Consider the following 24,652-nt stretch of genomic DNA (forward strand, 5'->3'; position numbering starts at 1 on the left):
TTTCCGTATGGAACTGGTACCCAGCTATGTGAACATTCCACACAAAAGGTCGGGAACCAACGACGTGGGATTTCCATGCGTTGTGTACATGATGCTCGTATACTTAGCAAAATGTAATGTCATTATCATTCAACATGGCGGAAGGCGGTGGACCTCCCGAACTTCAAGAACAGAAGACTCAAATTTGTGAACTGCTGAAGACCCCTTTGAAAAAGGGGGATACGTGGTAAGGGCGAAGAGACATTGAAGAAAAGAAATGGTTATGAAAATTACCAGTCTGATATAAAATATGACATTTTACAGGAAAACGCCGGCATCGGTGCGTTTTCACTGGCAAGTGGCATGACTGGCATGACTGGTGCTGGTCGGAAACGCCGATGACACAATTAAATTGATAGTGATTAGTCATGTTACTAGTACTAGTAGATATTTAGCCGGACAATAAGCCAGCTAGATTTTTCTAACATTGTCTAAAGGGAAACAAAGTCCGACAGTCTGATTCCCATCTTGTGAAAACGAAGTCACAGCGACAACATTAGCACAGAATTTTACCCGTAAACCTAGTCCGAGTAACTTGGACCCAACTTATCGCCTTTTTAAAAATTTGGACATGGTCTGGCGACAGCTAGATTTTTCTAACATTGTCTAAAGGGAAACAAAGTCCGACAGTCTGATTCCCATCTTGTGAAAACGAAGTCACAGCGACAACATTGGCACAGAATTTTACCCGTAAACCTAGTCCGAGTAACTTGGACCCAACTTATCGCCTTTTTAAAAATTTGGACATGGTCTGGCGACAGACCATGTCCAAATTTTTAAAAAGGCGATAAGTTGGGTCCAAGTTACTCGGACTACCATAAACCTGGCTTTATACTACTCCTAGAACTATAGATGAAGAACCCCAAAAAATTGTTTGTAGCACAAAACACTTATTAAGTACAAAAACGTCCATCAAAATGCAGACATTTCCCACTGAACCGCTGCACAGTTTGCCCCTAAACTCCGTACTACACCTCATGACATACTCACGTAAAATGCGCAGAACAAACATCGCTGGATTTTGTCGGTTTTTTTTGCTAAAATGATGAAAAATATGCCCTTTGCGCACTGCACTGAGCCAACCTGACACTTGAAGCGTGCACGCATATGATCGAGCGATGATTTCCGGTTCGCTCGGAGCGCATCGCAGGGGGTACGGTAGGAGCGGAATGATAGTATGCGCATGCGTACAAGTGCTTGTAGTTGTACCGTACCCCCCGCATACGAACACACTTGTTCCACTTAAACCCGCTGTGTGGCTCTCTATACAGAGGAAGTCCAGTATTTGAGCCACATTGATGGGGCCAGTATAAAGGCAATGCACGCTAGGTCAAGAAAAGCCAACAAATTAAGTATATTTTAGGGTATGCTTGTGAAAAAATTGCTTGTAAGTGCATATGTCATGGATATATTACTAAGCAGTCAACATATTTGTTGGGCACGATCAGTGTATGTGCACTACTGCCCATTTGGTCTGCGCTAACGGTAACGGTTGATCGCACTGCGCTGTCGGTCAATCAAGCTGCCAGTGGTCAATTACACTGCCATCGGTTGATTACCATTTTCTTTCTAATCTATGACGCTTGAGAATTGTTTTGGAAAAGGGAAGTGAATTCTGAGATTTCCTGTAGGATCGACCGATCACGCAGACGCATTTCACCATTATACTTTATTATCATCCAGCATACCTTGTGTTGCCATAGCCTGTTGTTAAATAGTTGTAAATTTGTTAACTACATTGTTTTTCCACTTTGAACACAGGTACCTACTGGACAGCAAGTGGTTCAAACAATGGAAGAAGTATGTCGGCTATGACAGCTGGGACATGTATAACCTGGGCAATGAGACCAGCAACCCTGGCCCTATCGACAACTCGGGACTCTTTGCCGGTAGATTCCTCTTCTCATTTTAGTGTTAACCCTGACCTAGTCCTACTTATGGATAGGTCTATATGCGCTCGGGATGCAGCACAGTGGGTGTTACCTAATACACATACAATGCCAATTTTTGAGATCACTGATTGGTCCAAAAAGAAAGGCTATTTGAGCTCATCATGCAGCATCCTGAAGACTATACATTTTAGTCCGAGTCATTCGAAACATGTTGTTAGGGTGCTCTACTGCTGAACCTTGTGGGGAGTGTGGCCTAGTGGTTAGGGTTCCTGACACATGATCAGAGGGTCAGGGGTTCCAATCCAGCTGGTCACATGTTGTGTCCTTGGGCAAGCTACTTCACCCCCACTTGCCTCTCTCCACCCAGGAGTATAAATGGGTACCGGCTTTAAAGGGTAGATACAACATTTGCAAACATAAAAACACGAAATGATCAAATTATCACGGAATACCTTAATGAATTGTTAGGGAATGACAGTCTAAAGCATCCTGTAAAATCGTGGCTCCTGGTGTGCTGACATTTTCAAGAAAAAGTGTATTTTTCCAATGCTGGTCGGCCGACCAGCGTTGGAAAAAACTGGCTTTTTTTTCAAAAACTGTACTTAATTGTTCATATCGCATTTTCTTTGCAATTCATTACACACCTGTGAAGGGGTACAAGCCTGCTAGACTGATTCTTTGACCTAACAATTCCCCAAAGTCTATAGATTGATCCGTTTCATCTTAAGTGGGGTCAGGGAACCAGACTACAAGAACATGATTGGTTTTCTTGGCTTTTCCAGCATCTACAAGCCCAAAACATGAAACAAGTCAGTTTAACAATATTTGCTATGTCAAGCTAATCCTCCAAATCCATTGTTTTCTGAAAATTGCAGCAAAAGCAAATGTTGTACATTCCCTTTTAACTGGCATGACTAGGGAGTAACCGGCGATGGACTAGCATCCAATCCAGGGGAGCAGAAATATTCTCATACTGAAACCAGGGATAAACGCTGGCCTGATAGGCCATTTTGGCTTGTGACAGACTTTGCTTACTTTTTTGTAACTGCGGAACCAACTGTGCATCACTTGACCTCCTCATTTGTCATCAGTATAATGTAAATCACCAGTCCTCATGCATACATGCTGTCTAAAAACACACATATGCAGTCAGAAGCCTTGGCAATAGTGACCATATTATGCTCTTTCTTCTGTAACATTTTCAGCGGACTCCACAGACAAGCTGAAGGAAAACTTGATCGACGACCTAGACTACCTTCTGCTGCCCACAGACGCGTGGGACAAGCTGGCCTCATGGTACGGCACGACACCCAGCCAGGAAGCCATCAAACGCAAGGTGGTAGAGTACGGAATGTTTGTCAAGCACTGTAAGGTAGAGGTCTACCTCATGGAACTCAAACTGTCCGAGCACGGTAACCCAGAGAAGTACGTGTCGCAGCAGTTCAGCAAGGCTGACACGATAGGTGAGTGGAAAACAGTAGAGAGCTTGTGTGTCTGTTTTCCTATGTGCAACGCACGAGTAGACACTTTGTACTCTCATCATCTCTGACTTTAAAGATCAAAACATGTTTGACAGTGAGGGCGCTCTTTGCAAGCTCTCTATAAGGCCGATAAAAAAAAACACCAGTTGATCATCTGGGGGTTTTCCAAAAGAGAAGGAAGCGGGCCTTTTTATGTATTTTTTTTTTTATTGAAAAATAGGCCAAAATAGCCATATTTTGCTTACACGATATAATAATAATAATAATAATAATGTAGGAATTTATAACGCGCACTATCTCTGGAATCCATTCAAAGGCGCCGGTCTATAGATGTAAAGAAAGAAACCTCAATTATTTGGAAAAGCCAACATGAAGAGATGTGCCTTAAAAAGGAGTAGGACCTTTTTATTCTATTTCTGGGTAGTTGTCTACTAGTTGACGACCACAAAACCTTCTTAAAGTCCTTCTTATTTAGCACCTGCAGACAGGTCTTCTTGCCTTTTGTCTTGCTCTATTCTGACATTTTTGTCTTCTTGTATTTTGTCATATTTTGTTCTTACATTTTGGGAATAACAATTGCAGCTTTTTCAACAAGAATTGTAACATTTGGTGATCTAAAAGTGGATCGACATACTTTTGATTGAACTACATCGCCTATGGAAGGAACCAGTTATACAGTGCCATTTACATATATCTCTTCAAATGTGTATGTGTATGTGTACATGTATGTACAATACAGGGCAGATTTGCTTGGAAATGTCAGTGTGTTTGTATGATGTTTATCAAATACTTCCTTAATATTCTCAGCGTCAAGCTTCAACTATCGGAATTTAGAAACTTCCTGGACACAAATTACATAGTTTCCTGTAATACATGAACACAAACATACACATATGTAATTTATGGAAATATGGTTTAAAAGTAGCAGGACTAAAGTGATTTGAAATCATTGAACCAGTCATTCCCCATAAACGCAGCATATACACATTAAAGGGAAGATACAACATATGCAAACATCACAAAACGAAATGATAAAATCATCACAAAATACCTTACTGAATTGTTAGGGAATGACAGTCTAAAGCATCAGGAAAATCGTGGCTCCTGGTGTGCTGACATTTTCAAGAAAAATTACATTTTTCCAACGCTGGTCGGCCGACCAGCATTGGAGAAAACCAGCTTTTTTCAAAAACTGCTTGCAAACTCTTTGCTGCAAAACACGGACTGCAAAACCTCTTTGCAATATTGATTACACACTGTGAAGGTGTACAAGCCTGCTAGACTTATTCTCTGACCTTACAATTCCCCAAAGTCTATAAATTCTCCGTTTCATCTTAAGTGGGATCAGGGAACCAGACTACAAGAACATAAATGGTTTTCTTGGTTTTTCAGCATCTACAAGCTCAAAACTTGAAAGAAGTCATTTTAACAATATTTGCTATAACATACTAATCCTCCAAATTCATTTATTTCTGAAAATTGGAGCAAAAGCAAATGTTGTACATTCCCTTTAATCATGAAGCTGCTATGGATGGTCAATAAAAGAACCCAAATCAACAATTTATTGTGAATGATGTCCAATGCCCCTACATGTATGGACACACCGTATCCATAAATCCTGAATCAGGGACAGTATCCATTACTACAGATGATATCTGATTCCCTTATGTCATTGGATGACCCCTGTGGTATGAGTGGCATGCAGTCATCCCTGAGTGTACACACACAGCCACGACAGCTGGCCAGATACATACCTGAATGTACAGTTGCACATGTGGGCTTGAATACCTCCTTCCAAAAATAGCATAGACTGTGCACATAGAAGACACCTCCACACAACTTTACTGTAGATTTTCAGCGCATGCAGTCATCTTTGTGCATTTATGCATCTTTGTGAGAATTTATTTATTATAGATCTGGTGAAATCATGTAATAATGTTATTATGGAAAGAAACAATACTGCACTTTTTCCAAGGCCAATGGCTTTTTAGCTAGAAGGTGTCACTTGTTTTCTATATGAATTGATTTTTTTCAATATTAGCCTTATCTTGCTATCTGACTAGTCATAGATAGTAAAAAAAAATCCATTTCCCTTGCCACGCCTTTTTACACGGGCCAGTCACCAACGGTCAATTATTTCTTGTTAACAATGTGACTTCAAATTCCATCAACAGTAAAAAAAAAAAGAAAACGGGTAAAGCTTGTTTATCAATCACCCGTAGTCAAAGCGAAGATTTACAGCGATCACAGCCAGTCAATCCTGCTGTATGCAAGCAGGGATTTCTTTACTGTAAAAAAACAGTCACTTGATTGATTTTGACTGCTGGGATGGCCTTGTTGAATTTGCCAGCTAGAGAAGGAGGGTTAAACCCTAAACACTCCAACTCTTCAAAATCCAACTGCATGTTTTGTTGGAATCTGTTGGAGTGAGTACTGCACTAGTACACTGATTATGCTTTACAGAGTCCAACAGTTTGGATGTGGAGTTTACCACATGTTGTTGGATTTTGCAAGAGTGAGGAAGGTTCCCAGTAAATCACTCAAGGGGTTAGAGTTAATACGCAGTTCAGACACCCAATTTGTCAGTGTGTGGCAACTTGAGGCAAGTTCACTTTATCAGATTCATATTCCTGTAAGGTTGAATAAAAAAATTGACTGACCAGTGTAGTATTGTGGTGGCCGCAGGTTCAAAATCTGTTCTTGTCACTGTCCTTGTCCAATCTAAAATATTGATTAGCCCTAACCCCCTAGGCTCTTTTGGCTAGGAACCATCCGCAATCCTGCAAAATCCTCCATTTGCCACCATTTAAAAGGTGGATTCAGCCTCAATCCTCCAAATTTGTCTGTCATTTCTTGAATTTGTTCAATGGAAGGGTGACCATTGCCTCAATCCTTCAAACTCCTCTAACAATAACTGTTGATGGGTTGAGGCAGTGTCGATGACATTCAGAAGCAGTGTGAAGGACATCAAGCATAATGCACGCCTCAATTATGCATGGCTGAACATGAACAATGCAGGGTACAGCCTACAAACTCGACACACTGCATCCTCCAAAATCAACCAACACTTTTTATTACCATTCAGCCTCAATCCCCCAAAATCTTTCAAAATCCTCTCAGGAGGATTTTGGAGGATAAAGGAGGGTTCGGGTTAAAAGTGAGCAATGTCAGTTTCTACCTCTTTTATAAAAAAAACAACAACAACTTGATGATGGTTTTTATATAAATATATTTATATTTTGTTGGCAACATCAGATATTATCGAGAAAGCCATGAGGAAGTTGTTTGACATCAGCGAGGAGAGGGAGACGAGGATATGGAATAAGTACATGAGTAACACCTACGAACACCTGAGTAAGAAGGAGAACACGGTGCAAGATGCTGGGCTGTATCAGGGACAGGTACGCTTGCAGAAATAGAAATGGACTTCCCATTTTCCTGATTCCCTTGGACCTTTTTTTTTGCAGTATGAATCTTTATAAAACCCAACCCTGCTCAATCCAACAGGATCCAACTATTTTACATATATCCGTTGGGTCCTGTTGGATTGAGCAGCAAACCCCTTGTGTATATTCCTGTTGAAATCGGTTGGATTCAGCAGGCAACTGAAAACATTCAGAGTCGGATTCTGTTGGGTACTGGTAAATAACGCCAAGTTGGACTCTGTTGGATCCAGCAGCAAACAAAACAATAAGGCACAGTTGGATTCTGTTGGATTGAGGATGCCAGTCATTTTATATGTTCAGGCACCCAACACAACTAGGCAAGTTGGGTTGTGCGGGACTGTGTTGGATTGAGCAGGAAACTCATATGAGTAACCGTCGGACTCTATTGGATTTAGCAGGGTAGTCCTGGGGAACTACTAGGGGGTTAGGTTTAAAAGTTGTTCTCCCTGTGCTCTTTTTAAAAAAAAAATTTTGTTTCTTCCAACATATTTTCAGTTTGTATGTTTTTAAAGGAAATAAAATCCTACTGTTCTTCTATTTCGGATGTCTGACCCTCTTCAGAAAGGTTTACATTTGGTTGCTTTCATACTTGATTTATTGTCGGGGCACAACTTTGCAAAGTAATTATTTCATTACTGGATGTGCCAGGTTCTGGTCATCGAGCAGAAGAACGAAGACGGAAATTGGCCCCGGCAGACACCCACCACCTCCAGCTACAGTAGCACCAAGGACTCCAAGTATATCTCCAGTGCATCCTCCTCAAGAAGGTATGAGAAGATGCAACTCGTAACTGGCGTAATCAATTGGTAGTAGACGTTTGGTGTGAGTGTTAAACTTTACAAGTGACAGTGTAGAATTAGATGAAATTTTGTTGGCTGATGGGAAATTGAAAATCTGTAATCGCCACTCATCAATGACCTAATGCATGACGACAATACCAATTCCTGTTTATTTCATTTTGATGTGATAACGTGCAATTTAGTCTGTTGAGGTTTTAAAAACGAAGAATGACTTAAAGTAGTGAAAAAGACGACAGGGCACTGCTGGGGTAAAAGGGCCCGAGAGGTAAATTTTACCAAGACGTAAAATTAAAAAAATAATCGGGTACCTGGCCTTGCTTCCATTTTAGTGTTTGGTTTTTGTTAAAGGCGTCAAGTTCAGATGGAAGTAATTTGTCTCAGCGTAAAGTTATAACGTTACAATGTTTACCCGTCTAATATGCAGCGTGTTCTAAGCAAACTGAAAAAGGGAGGATTGCTTTTGACAGGCGTGCAACTTTTCCTCGGATCCGCTGATTTCCTATTTTTTTTACTTCTCATGAATGCTATTACAAATTGAAAAATCATGTAAAAAGTCTTGTCAGATTTGGGGTTTCCTCGTTTTTTTTAAAATTCCCAGTTGCATGCCTGTTTTGAGGAGGAGTGGACATATTCACAACATGAACGTTAAAGCACAAAATACAGATTGGACATAGTCACCTGGTACGTGATATAAATCCATTATAGGTCCATTATAGATCCATGCTGTGTTGCGATATTGAAGTGGAATACAGGAAGCAAGTTTCCCACCCAGGGGCTATTGAGATTGAAAATACAGTAGGCCCTGGAGACGAGTTTGGACTTGTGATGACTAGTGAGGGTTTACAATTTATTCGACTACAACATTGGTCTTACCCCTCTCCTGTGGTTGCCCCCCCCCCCCTCCAGTACCCCATCCACCTACAGTTCCTACGGCAGTAACTCCTACTCGGGCTACAACAGTACCAGCAACTATGAGTACAATAGTGGCAGCAGTCGGTCAGGCTTGCAGGCCGGCCTGTGTGGGCTCAGTAACCTCGGCAATACGTGCTTCATGAACTCTGCTCTGCAGTGTATGAGCAACGTGCCGCTGCTCACCGAGTATTTCCTCAGTAAGTACACCATTCTTGGGTCAACATTTTTCATCGTTCACCAATTGTTTTCAATAAGAATTGATGCTCTGGTGGTAGGAAATTGAATCTATTTGAAAACTAATCAGTGTTTTAGTCAAGTCCATCTCAAGTAGGGGTGTGCAGTTACGGGTAGTACGGAAACCAGTTACTCAATTGAAAACAAAACACAGGTACCCAGATACCCGTTAAAGAAACCCAACCCCTCAGAAGTTTCTGTTCAGATTGTTCATAAAGGTCCGTGTGTGGTGCGTCAGTGCAGCAATTCATGTCTGTACAGTGAGATTTATAGCTTTATGGTGAATATTTGCCCTTTGCAAAGGACTTTTCATCAATTTCTGACGCGGTGGGTGGTTCTGAAGAACTTGGAAGTTTTCGATTTAGGCGCGTACTCAGCAACGCGTGTTCTTTTTGCCCTGTGAACAAGATATATATCCGTGAAGGTGCTTATGTAGAAAGATTTCAAGCCTAAAAAAAAAATAAAGAGGGTTAAGGATTTTGTTCGCGGGTGTTGCATTTGTATTAGTAACCACCTCAAATGCCTTACCTTCTGAATTTTTTTTTTTTTTTTACAGCTGAGGCCTACAAAGATGAGTTGAATTACAACAATCCCTTGGGTATGCATGGAGAGATCGCCAAATCCTACGCTGAACTCATCAAACAAATGTGGTCCGGCTCATACTCGTACACAGTGCCTAGAAATTTCAAGGTAAAACAAAAAGCTATTTCTATTATTGTAATCAGAAGTTCTTTTTGTTACGGATCTGCCAATTTTGTCGATGGCCTTTAAACCTAACTCCCTACTGTCTTGCACTAAGTGCTGGACCAAGTCCGCCAAAATCCATCAATCACAATGCTTCCAATGCATGCTTTGCTTTAGGCCTCCAGGCCCAAGTCCATCATACTCCATCAATATTTAGTCAAACCAGGCCTGCAGGTCCAAGTCCCCCAAAATCCACCAAAATTCAGGGATGGATTTTGATGGAGTTGGGGAGGTTAGGGTTAATTGTGCATTCATTTACGATTTTTATTTCTGTAGAGGATGTGTGTTTGCGTTAAGTTGTTCAGAGATTATGGGGAGTCAGGATAACACGGTAGTATTTTCCTCCCTTCCCCCTTTTTGAGACAGATTCGAATCCCACCTAGGTTAACCCGTAGATTGGGTTTACAGTCCCTACTCCATTCCATGGGTTTTCCAGAATATTAACCCCAACCCCTGCTGAACACAGCAACATGCAGCACTTTTCAACAAGACAAGCCTGCACAGTGCAGCAAGATCCATTAGGTCGGAAATCTCAAGGCCAAACTGCCTCAGAGTTTGTGGTCACCAACTGCAGCAGGATGCAACTGTGGCATTGTTCAAGGAGACTAGTTCTGATTGTTTCAGAATTGGCTGTTTGTGCACTGGTGATGATGTCTCAATGCAGCAAGGTCCCACAGACTTTTACATCTGAAGCACTGTGTTGGGTCTGGCAGGGTTAGGTTTAATGTGGGTTTTTTTCTCCAACCTTTAAAGCCAAACGTTTCTTCAGTATCTTCTCTCCACAGTTTACTTCAGGTTTGTGAGCTACAGAGCATTGGGCGCTTTCTAGGAATCCTTTATTTCTTCACCATGAACAATAATACAATTTATTAGTCCTTGAATTGTGGTATCAAATGTTATATTGATATTGCTTTATTACAGATGCAAGTTGGTCGTTTTGCGCCTCAGTTTTCCGGTTTCCAGCAGCAGGATTCCCAAGAGCTCCTGGCCTTCCTGCTGGACGGTCTCCACGAAGACCTGAACAGGATCCAGAAGAAGCCTTACATTGAGATGAAAGAGAACAACGGCAGATCCGACGAGGTTGGTAACATGGTGGGGCAGTTGTGACATATTGGCCCGTGTTGTAGGCAGGGCCAGTATCACAACTCCAGTGGCACCACTTATGATAATTTATTCGTACGTCAACAGGCCAGTATATTTATTCATGAGAACAGATCAATGATGTCAAGAGCATTGTTGTTATTTAGTCAACCCGTTACATTAAAGCATTTTTAAGAATGGTTGTCGTCGAGCTACCACACAGTAGCCTAGTGGATAGCAAAATGAGCTATGGATACTAATCATATGGGAGTTGGCCTGGGTCTGATCTTTGCCTCAAAAATTCTGAGTGAAACGTTCAACCAGGGTGAAAGGGGCACTCCCGATGCTTTTTAGCTATGTCTCAATAGGGAACTTGTGGAGTATGAAATATTTCAACAACAACAAAAAAGACGGAGTAATTTAAACATTTTTAAAAAATGTACTGACAATGTCAGTACTGTGGCACACTGCAGGGTTAGAGTAGTGATTAACGTCCGACATGCGTGCACCAGAGTCCAACATGTGTGCATGACGCGCATAGCTGCAACATGCCATGTGGCCCTAGAGAGGCGCATGTGTTGTTGCCCATGTACGTGTGCATTGGGTGGGGCCTTTTTGACCAGTCTTTTGGCATGAATATGAATGTAATTTTTTTTTGGGGGGGGGGGGAGGGGTCCGTAGTAGCTATGCACATTTATTTTGAGTTTGATAATTTGTTATCACCAATCAGGTCGTTGCCCAGGAATCCTGGGGCAACCACCTGCGACGGAACGACTCCATCATCACGGACCTGTTCCACGGCCAGTTCAAGTCCACCCTGGTCTGCCCCGAGTGCAGCAAGGTGTCCGTGACCTTTGACCCCTTCTGCTTTCTCAGCCTCCCCTTACCGATCAAGAAAGAGCGGTCCATGGAGATCGTGTTGATTCGGATGGATCCCACGTGCAAACCCTTACAGGTAGGATTGAATATTACACAAATATGGACTACTTCAAGTGGCATACAGTAAAGCTATGGCCTTTTTAGGAGATGCTTGGAGTGTTCTATCTTACCTAGGCAAAGCTGTGGGAAATAGAATGCACCATGGATCAGGCAGGATTGAATAATATCAAAAAATATTAACTACTTTGTGTGGTATAGTAAAACTGGCCTTATAATGGAAAACTTTAAGTGTTCCATTTCCCTAAGACAAAGTGGAGGGACAACTCTCTCACCGAGAGAATCACAGCAGTTGCTGTGGTATTATTATCCCCAATTGGTTGGCTTTAGTCATTCAATGGTCTAACTGAACTCCTTAAGAAGCATAAATAGCCAAACAATTTGGACACTTTAGACTACCAATATCTGAAATTCTGCACTCGCATGACATGGGTTGGGGAGAGAAGAATATCTTTCCGAAGCATGTAGGCTCCACTCTTCCTGTTTATACTATTTTTAAAAAAAATACTATATAAAAAAAAAACGAATTCCAAATGGCAGGACCAAAAGTAAGTGTTCTTTCAGCAGAACGAAAACAATTCTCATAGGGATGCATTTGAATTGTTTTCGTTTCACTGAAAGAACACTTACCTTTTTTTGTGATCCATGGACAGAAATTTAAAACGGTGTTTGTGTTCAAAACTTCGTAACTTGAAAAGTACATGAGTGATTTGAATGATTCTTGTACTAAAAGAAAGCTTAATGACTGGGCTTTCATTTCCTAGATTTTGAAAATGCTACAGGCAAAACTTCATTCAAAAATTAGTCCTGCCATTTGGGTTTCGCTTTTTTTTTTAATTTTTTACTCATCCTGTACTGTGCCCTTTCTAATACTCATATTACCCATAGGTTGGATGAATAGTTGTTCTAAAGGACGTTGCCCTGACAGCATAACTTTAAAGTTCCCTTATCAAGACTTGGACTCTTTGAGTCTTAAAAACAAATCTGCCACAAGAGCCAAAAACCCTTCCTTCTACCATAAAGTCCAAAACTGACATGATATAGGAAAACTTCAAAAAGGATCTTTGTGCATAAATTTATCTTATTAAAAAAAATATATATCGAGACCAGGTTATGTGAGAAGGCAAACCGGAACAGTTCATTCGCAAAGTTGCTGGTAATTCTTAACAAAGAAGAAAAATATTTTGACTAGGTTTATTTCCATTGAACAGCCAGTGGATTCCTGCTTTAAAAAAAACCAAACACTTGTACTACATCTGATTATTCTGTGATACCTCTCTGGTTTGCATGTTTCTTTTACAGATGAAAGTTGTCGTCCCCAAGTTGGGTATGGTGTACGACATCTGCAAAGCTGTGTCTAAGATTACCAAAATATTGCCAGACAAGGTACGAAAAAAAGATTATATCCTAGAAAACTAATCCTGCTCAATCATTCCAAAGTGTTCCTTGAAACCCAGGCTAAGAAAAGATGTTTGAACCCTAACCCCTTGAGCACTTTTACTAGGAAGTATCCTGAATCCGCCAAAATCCACCAATTGTGTCATGCACACAAATTTTTGCAGTTGGTGACTGCTCGGTATGGAGATATCCTGAATCCATCAAAATCCTGCAGTACCGCTAAGTTTACAATCCTCAATCCATCAAAATCCCCCTGTTTTCAATATGGAGGTATCCTCAGTCCGCCGATATACTCCAAAACAGGGGTATGGATTTTGATGGATTCAGGGTGGTTAGGGATAATGTACCATGTGTACTGTTATCACTACCAGAACAGGTTTAGATTGTTCTGAAGGTGTGTAATTGGCCTAACAATTAGACTCTCCTTGATTTGTTTCCCTGCTGTATCATTTTGAATGTTTTATTTTCCACTATCGCTGTAATCTCACCACCTTAATTAAAGTGCCATTTTACCCACTATATAGACCGATCCAGGCACGCTGTTCATTCTCACATGAAGGCCCCCTTCAATGGTGAAGCATTGTGCTAGCTATTGTTCAGATAATCCATCACAGGGCAGTTGCTTTGTACAATAGCATGCACAATGGTTTCTCCATTGAAGGGGGCCTCATGAGTGTACAATGATCACTACCATGATATAACAGGATTTGTTATACCTCTGTCTTGAATACTGCATTTTCATTGGCCTAGAACAATCATGTTTTAAGTTTATAAAAAGTCATGGCACACTCCCTGTGGGATGTCACGTACGTGTACGTACATGTACATACAGTGTGACACGCTAGTATCGCTGGTACCCACGCTATTTTCACCATGTTTTCTCACATGAGTGGGAGCAGCGAACTAGCAGACGATCAGCCGTTTCGAGCACGCGACATGCATGTGACTTGACATTTGATTGTCATGATTGTTGTGTTTACTGCCGTTTGTTTTCGTGACTTTTACATCAAAATCCAAAAAATCCAAGACAGAGGTATAACAAAACAATTGTTGACTGCTGTGATGTGGGATATGATGTTTTGAACACCCTTGGGGCGCATAGCACCCAAGGCGAAGTGGTAACAGGTGCCTTGTAATGAAGTTTATATGTTGGGTGTGTGTATGTTGCAACCAATCAAAGGTAGCGTGGTGTTTCATGAAATCAAATGGGTTTAAGTTTTAAACATCCACATTTCGATGCCTGTTTATTTTTTGTCCTGTTCTAGATGGTAGTAACAGATGTCTACAACCACCGTTTCCATTTAGTATTTGCCCCCAACGATCGCATCAAGAATATTACAGATAAGGACGATATTTATGTGTAAGTATGCATGTTCCTTTTTCAGCTGTTGCCCCTGATCAGTTGGCATATAAATCATTATTATTATATCAGGTTTCCAGCGGTAAATATAATCAGCGTATTGTATGCTTTTGTAAAACGTACCCGGATGACAGCAATAATTTTGATATTGCTCTGCGTGCCCTCATCCAGGCATTTTCGCTGGTTCCCACACGATCAAGAGCGTAGAAACTCACAGTTGTCAACCACTCAACAGAGCGTAGCGCGCGATACCGTCGAACACGGACGCCCACGCAGCGAGTATGCAGCGCGCATGCAGCGCGCAGCAGGCCAGGTACGGTAAATGCGCACTGTTGTCAACAATTACAGTGGCAGCTTCAAATAGTTTGACGAAAAAGGAGAAATGAAGACAGTGTCTTGAATTGTATTCCTTGCGAATCAAGTCAGCCTGACATAAATAATTATAATAATATTGGATGACTTTTTTTTTAGGGATACAAGAATATATTGCACTCACTATGACAATACTGCACTCGTCGATTGTCATATCTTGTGCAATATATTCTTGTATCTACCTCAAAGCCATCCAATATTATATAATTATTTCGTGTGACTCAGTTGATCAAATATTTCCAGTTGATAAAATCTCTTCAGTCGACCACAATTTGTTTGGTTCATTTTCCAGATACGAAGTACCAGTCAATGTTGCTGATGATCCCGAGGTTGTCATTCTCCCCGTCTACCTCCGAGAGAAGAGGTCAGTGTTTTCTTGACTCTCCAAAGTTATTGACATATTGCCAAAACTATAGAGGGAGCTGTTCATCATTATCACAACCTCTGATAGACAAATATAACCCAGACTGGACGTGCCTATGCTTATTGACTCTCGTTATAACAAACTCGTTCGGACCTAGCCAAATTGTTTGTTATATCAGAATTTTGTATTAAGAGGAACATCAGTCCCATTCATTGTGCACATAAATGCACAGTCGGGACCAAGGCTTTAAGTTTGTTATAACCAGAATTTTGTATTAACAGAGTTTGTACTAACGAGAGTCGACTGTATTGAGTGCATATGGTGAGGGGAGGGGGGTAAATATTTAAATACATTCTATACGGACTTAAATTTATATTCCACTGACTAAAGAGTAAAATGATAATTTGTTTTCATTAATTGCAGCGTAAAGAATTCAACCTATAGCTACAGTCAAAACAACTACAACCTGTTTGGGCAGCCAATGTTGGTACCCGTCCCACGCAAGTTGCTCAAATACCCAGAGCTGTACCAGATCATGCTCAACAAGATGTCGTAAGTAATCTCAATTTTTTTTTTTTTTTCAAGATTTATTAAATTTTTTCAATTGTGTTCTAAGGGCCTTTTTGTAAGACAGTGATACTAAATGATAGAAAGAAATACATCTTTCAGACCCTTCATTCAATTTTCAGACTTTTTTTAAAAATTGGCAATATCTCTAGATTTCAAGAAGGCTTTAGAATTTGGCAGAAATGCTCAAACACAAAAACCTTAAAAGAGTTTGAGAAAAGTTTCATTCAAAAAACATTGTGTAAGTTCTAAGGTTATATGACCATGTTGTCTGCTGTTCATTCTTTCAGGAGATACGTCAGTATACCTGAGAATGAAAATTGGACGAACAGTGACAAGGAAGGCAACGAAATCATAGAAAATGGAGGTAAGTCATTCATGTTGATGATTCTTTCTTAACAGATCTTTATCACCCTGGACCAATTGCTGGAGTTGCTTTATAGCACTCACAAATAATAAATGTTTGTGAGTGCAATGGTAAGAATAATTTCATGAGGTGACAGCTGGAGTCCATGTGTCACCTCATGAAATTATTCTTTCCATTGCAAGAATGTGAAACATTCATTATTTGTTTTATATAACACCTGAATAAATCCTCATCATCTGATTGGTTGACCTGTGAACTGGTACGTACATCAATGTTTTCAGACAAACTGGTGGTCCCTTCCAACATGTGTTTTATTCTAAAACTATTCCACAACTAAGTTTAGAACTTTCCAACTTAAATATTTTAAAAACTCTTCTCGACAAGATCAGAACTACTATATTCAAATTCGTCTAATTGTTTGGTAGCAAATCTTATTTGCTTCTTTGTGTTAGCAATGTCAGTATTTACATAGAGTTCTGATATCTCTTCGTAGAACAAATGGACATTCTCGTGTATCGTTCGCCAATTTGACATTCTGTGAATCATATTCGTAATAAGTACAGCGCAAGTATTTTTACCTTGCAAGGGTTGTTTTTTGTATCGCTGAACACCTTGACTGACCATCTGAAAGTGTATCACGCAATATTCATTTGCAAATGATAAACATCCAAATTGCACTGCACCGTTTCTCCACAGAAACAGATATGGATTCCGACTCGGACTCGACGCAGGACAACAACACGAGCGAAGAGAACGAGGGCAGCAAACAGGACGTCAAAGACGACAAGAAACTACCGGGACTGTTTGGCATGACCTTAGTCAACTCCTACGGTAGCGCTGAGCTGGCCAAACTCAAAGACGACGGCAACGTTATCAAATTCACAAGTAAGTCTCGCTAGCTTGCCCGAAGAAAACTGAAATATGCTGTTGACTTCTTTTTTTTAAGCTCTTCTATAAGTAGGCATTATGCTCCTTGCATTTCTGAAAGGCATATAGGATCGTTTGCATTTATCCCAAAAGTAACCTACCGAATTATTTTTAAAAAGCTTGCTTAGATTAAAGATCGTACTGGTTCTAAAGTCCCTGTGATATTTTTCCGTCTGGCTTGCTGTCATTTAGAAGAAATCAGGAAATGTAGGTGATTTTTCATCGATCAGATAATTGACTGATCATTTAGAAATAAAGACTTCTATTGACGAAATTGTGTTCGTGATCAAAATAGTGTTCATGATTTTTCACTGTTTTCTCAAAAAGTGTAATATCCACTGAGCTGAAACTTTGTTTTGATTTTGAACATTCTTCTTTGGATTTTGAGTGATGTTATTATTAAAAAAAAAAGGAAAACCAAATTATCCTTTATGCCTTTATATACCACAAGGCTCTGCAGTTTTCTGCCCTATGCAAGTTCCTAACATCTCCTTGAAATTGACCCCTGCACGTGTTGCAGCTCGCTTATCATATTGTACAATTCTCATTGGATTTGAAGCATGGCGTATGAACCAAGGGCCTGTCTGATTTGTTTTTCTTGTCTTTACTTTCACAGATCGATCATATGTAGCTTTAGACTGGTATCCCAAAGCCAAAGACAAATTGTACAGTGACGAAGAGGCTGAGGTGAGTCTCTCTTATCGATTGTGTTGAACTTTTAAAATTCAGCAACCCAGGCAGCTGTGTTGCTGTATTAAGTAATATTGTGAAAATCCTGCAATAGTTTAAGCCTTGCAGCGATAAAAAACGATTAGAATGTGCAACAGTACTGTTTCTTAATTCTGTTGTTTTGCTGGATTCCTTCTGAATCCCTTATAATACTACATTGTTAAAAGGTGCTTAGGTAATTTGACCTTGAAAATCCACTGGTTTACATCGTTGGTGTCATCTTAATTCTTTCAAAATCACCATTTATAACAATTTATGGATGTAAACCGTAATCCGCTCCGTTCACAAGTACCCCCTCACAGCCTAAGGAAGTACAGTTGGGGGTGACCGACCGACACCATCTTGCCTGACTCCAATTCATTTGCCGCGAAGCGCTGTCACTGCGTGTACATAACAAAAATCCCCTGGAGTACGTGCGTCACACACAAGGAACGGTGCGCGTCAACCAGCGAAATGTCCCACCCATGGGACTTCATTGCTAGGGAAAAGGGCGCCCTCTTTTGGTAGCGCACAGAGCTCATAGCCTTCAATACCTTAAAGCAGACAGTAGAGTTTGATTGGTTTTGTTGAAATTTGTAACTTTGCAGTGGATGTGACTATGGCAATTTTGTGTAGAAAGTTGAAGTTCCAGCTTTCGTATGACCTTTTGCAGGCGTACGACATCCATGAAAGTATGAACTACCAAAGCACATCGCGCAGACAGCACATTGACCTAAGTGACTGCATCAATCTCTTCATCACAGAGGAAACGCTAGAAAAGGAAGATTCATGGTGAGTTGACATCGCCGACTTGGCTAGTTTGTCCTTTGGTTTGAAAAAATAAATGAAATGTTCTGGAAATTCTTTTACCTTTAAGTTACTGTTCCCGTCGTATTGAAAATGTGAGCCCTTTTGAGTGGCGTCACTAGACCACTCTGTACTGGAAGGTAGCCGGTAATGTTTTCCTGGTCACCAGGCAACCACAAAATCAAAAGGGCCCGGGGGAGGGAGGGGGGGGGGGTCATGGACACTAACTGACTTATGGGGGTACTGTTCAAAGTGCGCGAGACTGGACACCACAGACAATAGGTGGCACTATTCATTGCAGCTTATTTGGAAATAGACACAATTTTGCTGACAGGACAACCATTTTGCTGGTAAAAACAAATAATTGGGGGGTGGCAAATGTTTTATCTGCTAGCAATAACCCTGAGTGTAATTTTTGCCAGCCAGCTGGATATATTCGCCGGTTCCTGGATTTTGAAACTTGTCACCACGTAATCCGTGCATTAGTTCTGTCCCGTCTGGATTATGGTAACTCTCTACTATATGGTATCGCTGAGTCAGGTCGGGATAAACTTCAACGACTACAAAACCATGCTGCACGCCTTTTATTTACCGCTGGCAGGCGTGAATCGGCTTCTCCACTACTTAACAAACTTCACTGGCTTCCCATCCGGCAAAGAATTGAATTCAAGATAGCCCTCCTCATCTTCAAATGTCTCCATCACACAGCTAATAACCGCCTCATCCAGCTCAACGTATCTGGCCGACCTGGCCTTCGTTCCAGTAACGATGGTACACTATTGTCGGTGCAGAGATCCAAGAACACCTCCACTGACCGTGCCTTCGTTATTGCCGGCCCTAAGCTCTGGAACACCATACCCTCCTCAAGCATCAGATCACAGGAGACTATTTCATTACTCAGAAAACACTTAAAAGCTCACCTGTTTCCAATTTCATGTTAATATGTCTGTTTTCATTATCTTGTGTTGCTTTAGCGCCATGATCTAGATGGAATGGCGCTTTATAAATCCTGTTATTATTATTATTATTATTATATATACATGTATATCATACCCTTCACGTGGCATGCTTTATGCAAGCTTAACGTCAGCAAAGACTTTATAGGGAGGAAACTGAAGGGTGCTCTTTTGCTTATCAGAGGTTAGCTTGGCATTCTATGTTGAGTGTGTAACTGCTCACCCCCACCATGCATTAGACGGGACATTTTTTAAGACAAAAGTTGAAGTGTTTTGGAGGGTGTACTCCCGAGCAACAGCTAGAGTGTTAGATGACCTTTGCAATGACCTCACAGCAAAGAACTGAGGAATTGCAACAGGTCGTATTTCTTTTCTTGACGTTTTTGCGCAGAGGTTTTTGCAAACTTGTAATCATTTTTTATTTCTTTGTTTTAGGTATTGTCCAGCATGCAAAAAACACCAAGAGGCTACCAAGAAATTTGACCTGTGGCAACTGCCCAAGGTGCTAGTGGTGCATTTAAAACGCTTCTCCTACACTCGCTTCTGGAGAGACAAGCTTGACACGGTGGTCAACTTCCCACTCGAGTAAGTTCAATATTTCCAGTTTTAAGGAACAATTTTGTAAATTGACATCTCTCAAATGCATAATCCCATCATATAGGATTGAGTGCGGTTCCCCCCCCCCCCCTCCCCCCCCCCCCCCTACTACATCAAATTTGAAACGGCTTGCAGATCCCCGGTAAGCGTGGTAGTCAAGTGGTTAAGACGCCTACACTAGTAAGCAGGAGCTTTTTGGTTAAATTCCTATCCGAGCAAGCTTGTGGTTTCTTTCCCTCGCAAGCTTCCAGACAGCACTGAATATACATGTTGCTTATTAAACTACTTTGGCGAAGGTCAAAAACCCTAATTATAATTTACATCTTTCAACCGACCAATACAAACTTTAGTGTTTTGACCGCTCCATCTCCTTCACAAAAACTTGTCGCTAAGAATTGTCGCTAAGCAGTGTGGGTAAGTCACTTGTTATGATCCGTTCGCACAGCTTGGAGTGTAAGCCCGGGTGAACTGGTTTTTAACAAAATCTGCCCAAAGAGAGCTAAAACTTGTCAAGCTCAAAGAAAGTACAAGTCACTAGGGTGATTGAGACAGGGTATCAATAACCTCGTCCTTTGTCTGGTAACCTCTAGCAACAACATCACTTACTGTGTTGTTGTCTGTACTCTCTCCCAATCCAGGAATTTAGATATGACACAGTATGTCATCAATCCCAAGGAAGGCTCATACAAATATGACCTGGTTGCCGTGGCCAATCACTTCGGAGGGCTTGGAGGTGGTCACTGTAAGTACCTCATTTGCTTGTATATACATTTGTGAACCTTTTAGAAAACAAGCTCGATCGGAAATATCTCAGAAGCTGCAGGCCAACAAATTGGTGTTCATGCATGAGTCACGTCATTGTGCCATGTAATTTCTGGAAGTAGTAGTGTTTTGAGTTTTAAAAAAAATCAGGTTTTTGACCCCGATTTGTTTTGTTTTTCCTGTAACTTAACTTAATTTTATTTCCAATTCCAAACAAGAAAATGCACAAAATGGATAACATTGTATATAATGCAGTGGAAAAGAAAAAATAATTAGAAAGACAATACAGTTTGGAAATGGAGGGGGTCCATAAGAAGCACAGCTTGTTGAGAATGGGCCCCCTAAATTATGTTGATTGTAGATTTGGGTATTTTAAAGGATTCAGAAGGGACCCAAGCTACACCCAACACAATAGGATAAACATAGACAGAACTAAATGTAACATATTCAGATAAACAATAGACTGACAATAGAGAAATATGAATGCATAAACTTTGAATAATAGACATACAGGTGAATCAATAAAGGAACAATATAAAAACATAATGACAAGGTATTAAACAATGAAAGTCGAAAAAGGTATCATATAATCAGGTAAGTGTAATGTAAGTTGATTTCCCATTGGCTATGCACAAAAAGAACATGAATGTTGGCAACGTTTGCGTGAGTGGAACACAACCCCGATGTTCTCTGTCTGTTTCTTGCTGGAACTTGGGCAGGAAGTTAGAGTTTTGGGGCAGTTTATAGTTGGTTTATCAAATGGATGATTATCTACATTATACCGATGCTGGAACAGTTTTCTCTTGACTTCCTCTTGTCTCTTAGGCGAAGTTCGGGCAAGGACCATTAGTCGACCAGTGGTTGATTTGTGACGTACCTTACGCCTGCGCACTGATAGCAACGTGCGAACGTCTCTAGTCAAACGCTGGTCAAAATGTCGTCGCAAAACTTCTGGATCCTGGCTCTCTGCTTGCGTTATGAATGCGCGCGGCTATTGGTTACCAGCGAAGCAACCAACCCCAGTAGGCTGGTTCCAAATAGTCGACTAGCGTAGTCAACCACCGTCGACTAGACAGAGTTCGGGCATACGTTAGTTAACCATTGGTCAACTATAGTCCTTGCGCGAACTTGGCCCAAGTCTGAGTATCACCCGTTATCCACGGAGGCAAGTCCTGTATAACGTCTGATATGTCTGGACATGCAGATATATGCAAGCCGCGCGCCAGCCAATCGGAGTCGACTTTACTAAAATCATGACGTCATTTCATTCCTAAATCGGGACTTAATGGTTTGATTGGTCAATTCGAATGCAGTGTTTTGTAATACAACGCCATATCGCGTAACATGATACAGAACGCACGACATTTTTTTTTTATCTATTGTCTATGACGCGCAACGGGTGAATGACCGAAGACGCGATATAGAAAGCACCCGCTGATTGGTCAAAATCTAGGAGGTCAAGAGGCGGGGTCTTGCCTAATTAATCAGTGAATCTGTTCACGCATAATCTATTACATAGACTACCTGTCTCTGTGTTTGAAGCTGAAGATTTGAAACAGATTCCTTTTTTTCTTATAGAGCAAGCAAACAAGCAAAATTGTACAACAAATATGGAAATGTCAATATCACTTAAATAACTTAATTGTAATCCTTGGACAAGTCTGTTACATACAGTGTATCTGGGCACAAATCCTTAAAAACCTTGTAATTCTCTTCATTATGACACATTGTGCCTTTGTAGAATTTTGCCATCCAAAACGTATTCCATCGTTTTCTGTACAGATTTTTCATATGCAAAGAACGCCAAAACGAAAAACTGGTACAACTTTGACGACAGCTCCGTATCCAGGGTAGACAGTGATGCTGTGGTGGTGAGTAGCGTGTCCATGTGTATTTCATTTTGATCTTTCAGGCCCCATATCGGATACCACAGTTCTACGGTAGGGGGGAAAGAAACAGATGTGTGCTACCGTTTGACGGAGTTAAACAAAAACACTTAATCACGGTTCCAAGAGTCATGGAAAAATCCTGGCATTTAAAGCTATCATGGAGAGTCACGGAAAAGTGACAGAATTTTTGTTATTTTGCATGGAGTTGTGGAAAGTTGATATTCCAAGAAAACAATCATGGGAAAAGTCATGGAATCCTGTGCAACAAATACTTCGGCATGGCTGAGACTGTTCCACTGTTTTCCATTTATAGCAAAAAATCCCCGCTTACTGTAGCAGAAAATCCCACGCTTACGGTTGGCGTATTTCACGGGTTGGCGAGTAATTTGGGCTCATGCGCATGCATGCATCCTATAACTAAGGATTCTGTGCTCACATGGTTTGTACAGAATTGTTTCTGCTTGCACTGTAAGCACAGATTGGTAATTGTAAGCGCGGAATTCGGTGGTAAACTGAGCCATGAAATTGGGCCCTGTGTGTAGCAGCTAGTACAGCTACTGTAGAGGTTAGCTGGTCTTCGCATTTGTGCACATTCATTTGGACAATTCCACGGTTACTCATGTTTCATTTTTGATGTACTTTTGAGTTTCCTTGGGCTGTAATTACTTTACTGAAATGGTTTAATAACTGTTATCCCCACGGTAGATAGAGTAGACCTAGACCTACCTAAGCACCAAAGATGATATCCAGAAAAATGTGTTATGTGTGATAAACAAGACGCACAAAATTGGTTACTCACGTTACAAAAATGTAATGTGAGTAGCCATGAATTGACCATTGTAGTCTTGCAGATCGCTTCATGCAATGTTGAGGGTATCGGCATGTCTGGTGGGGTGGCAACAGCTCACACTCATTAACACTTGTATTTTTTGGTATCTAACCTCCTAGACGAAAGGAGCCTATGTACTATTCTACATCCGCAAAGACTGTCACGCCCCACCCAGGTCTGGGATCCCGGCCACAGTCTCACGGGCTAGCGCTGATGAAGACGGCGAGCTCAGTAACGGTGCAATGACGAACGGTCGGCAGTCATCCAGTGGGGATGCGTCGGAGGATGGCGACGACATGGACACCAACTAGACACGGAGCACCGGGGACATCTGGCACAGCTGTGGAGTCCGTCACTAGTCAGTCACAGGTCGATTCACACAAGTCCGTCATAAGTCACATCACAATCCACGTCACAAATCCATCAGAAGTCAATCATAAGTCAGAAGTCGCATCACAGGTCCATCACAAGGTGCATCACAAGTCAGGTTCCAAGTAACAGGGGATGAACAAAGGACAAAAGAAAAGCCTCTGCGACAATTCACTTGAATAGCTTGTGACTTGACTCGTGGCTGAGTGACTTGAGATGTTATGACTTGTTGTGATGAGACTACATCTCCGACATCCAGCATCCTCTCATCAAACGCATTATTACTGTTGTTGATGTCATTAAACACCTTTGTGCATGTCATTAGTGATACATGAGAGTTAAACACTTGAGAGATTTTGCTTCAATTCATCAGAGTGCTTATTGGTTATAGGTTAACTCTTTCGCTACGGCGAGCCGCTGACAGCGGCCCATACAAATTGTGCAGGTCGTACGGAGAGCCGCTGGCAGCGGCTGGGTTGCGTCGCTATGAATAAACATGATGTCCCCATGACGTGGCCAATATCTACATAATTTATATCGTATAACCTCTGACCCTAGTTTGAGCCGTTGCCAGCGGCTCTCCGTCTGGCCGGGGTGCGCTTTTTGTTATTGTGAGCAGTTTGTTTACGGAGATACATTCAAAGATGGCGGCGCCCACATCGACGCTCGGCGGAATTTTCAGCTTTGAATTACGTCCAGTTGGGACGAAAAAGGTAAATTAAATTCCGTAGCGAAAGAGTTAAGGGTGAAAGGTCAAGTATCTTACGCAATACTTCAGTGGCGAATATCAGATGTGAAAATTACATCCTACAATAT

At 41.2% G+C, this 24,652-nt stretch overlaps 1 protein-coding gene across 1 annotated transcript; it reads left to right on the forward strand.

The window, feature by feature from the left end:
- The first annotated feature begins 77 nt into the window (after window positions 1–77).
- Window positions 78–24,232, forward strand: LOC119726720 (ubiquitin carboxyl-terminal hydrolase 15-like). Its single transcript, XM_038198529.1, has 21 exons — window positions 78–226; window positions 1,801–1,928; window positions 3,137–3,394; window positions 6,668–6,813; window positions 7,507–7,625; window positions 8,565–8,767; window positions 9,361–9,494; window positions 10,470–10,628; window positions 11,359–11,583; window positions 12,867–12,950; window positions 14,228–14,322; window positions 14,987–15,058; window positions 15,482–15,610; window positions 15,916–15,992; window positions 16,689–16,877; window positions 17,536–17,606; window positions 18,301–18,419; window positions 19,826–19,975; window positions 20,626–20,729; window positions 22,532–22,620; window positions 23,587–24,232. Exons 1-21 carry the CDS (start codon window positions 117–119, stop codon window positions 23,776–23,778), a joined length of 2,853 nt encoding a protein of 950 aa, XP_038054457.1. The 5' UTR covers window positions 78–116; the 3' UTR covers window positions 23,779–24,232.
- Window positions 24,233–24,652: the final 420 nt, after the last annotated feature.

Source organism: Patiria miniata, unplaced genomic scaffold (assembly GCF_015706575.1).
Source record: "Patiria miniata isolate m_02_andy unplaced genomic scaffold, ASM1570657v1 HiC_scaffold_2, whole genome shotgun sequence".
NCBI classification, from domain to species: domain Eukaryota; kingdom Metazoa; phylum Echinodermata; class Asteroidea; order Valvatida; family Asterinidae; genus Patiria; species Patiria miniata.

What these genes read in the sequence shown, in the direction of transcription:
- LOC119726720 (XM_038198529.1), top strand. Translation starts at nt 117, where the DNA reads ATGTCATTATCATTCAACATGGCGGAAGGCGGTGGACCTCCCGAACTT. An exon ending in GATAAGGACGATATTTATGT is followed by an intron (nt 14,323 to 14,986) that starts GTAAGTATGCAT and finishes TTCATTTTCCAG; the next exon opens with ATACGAAGTACCAGTCAATG. An exon ending in CGAAATCATAGAAAATGGAG is followed by an intron (nt 15,993 to 16,688) that starts GTAAGTCATTCA and finishes GTTTCTCCACAG; the next exon opens with AAACAGATATGGATTCCGAC.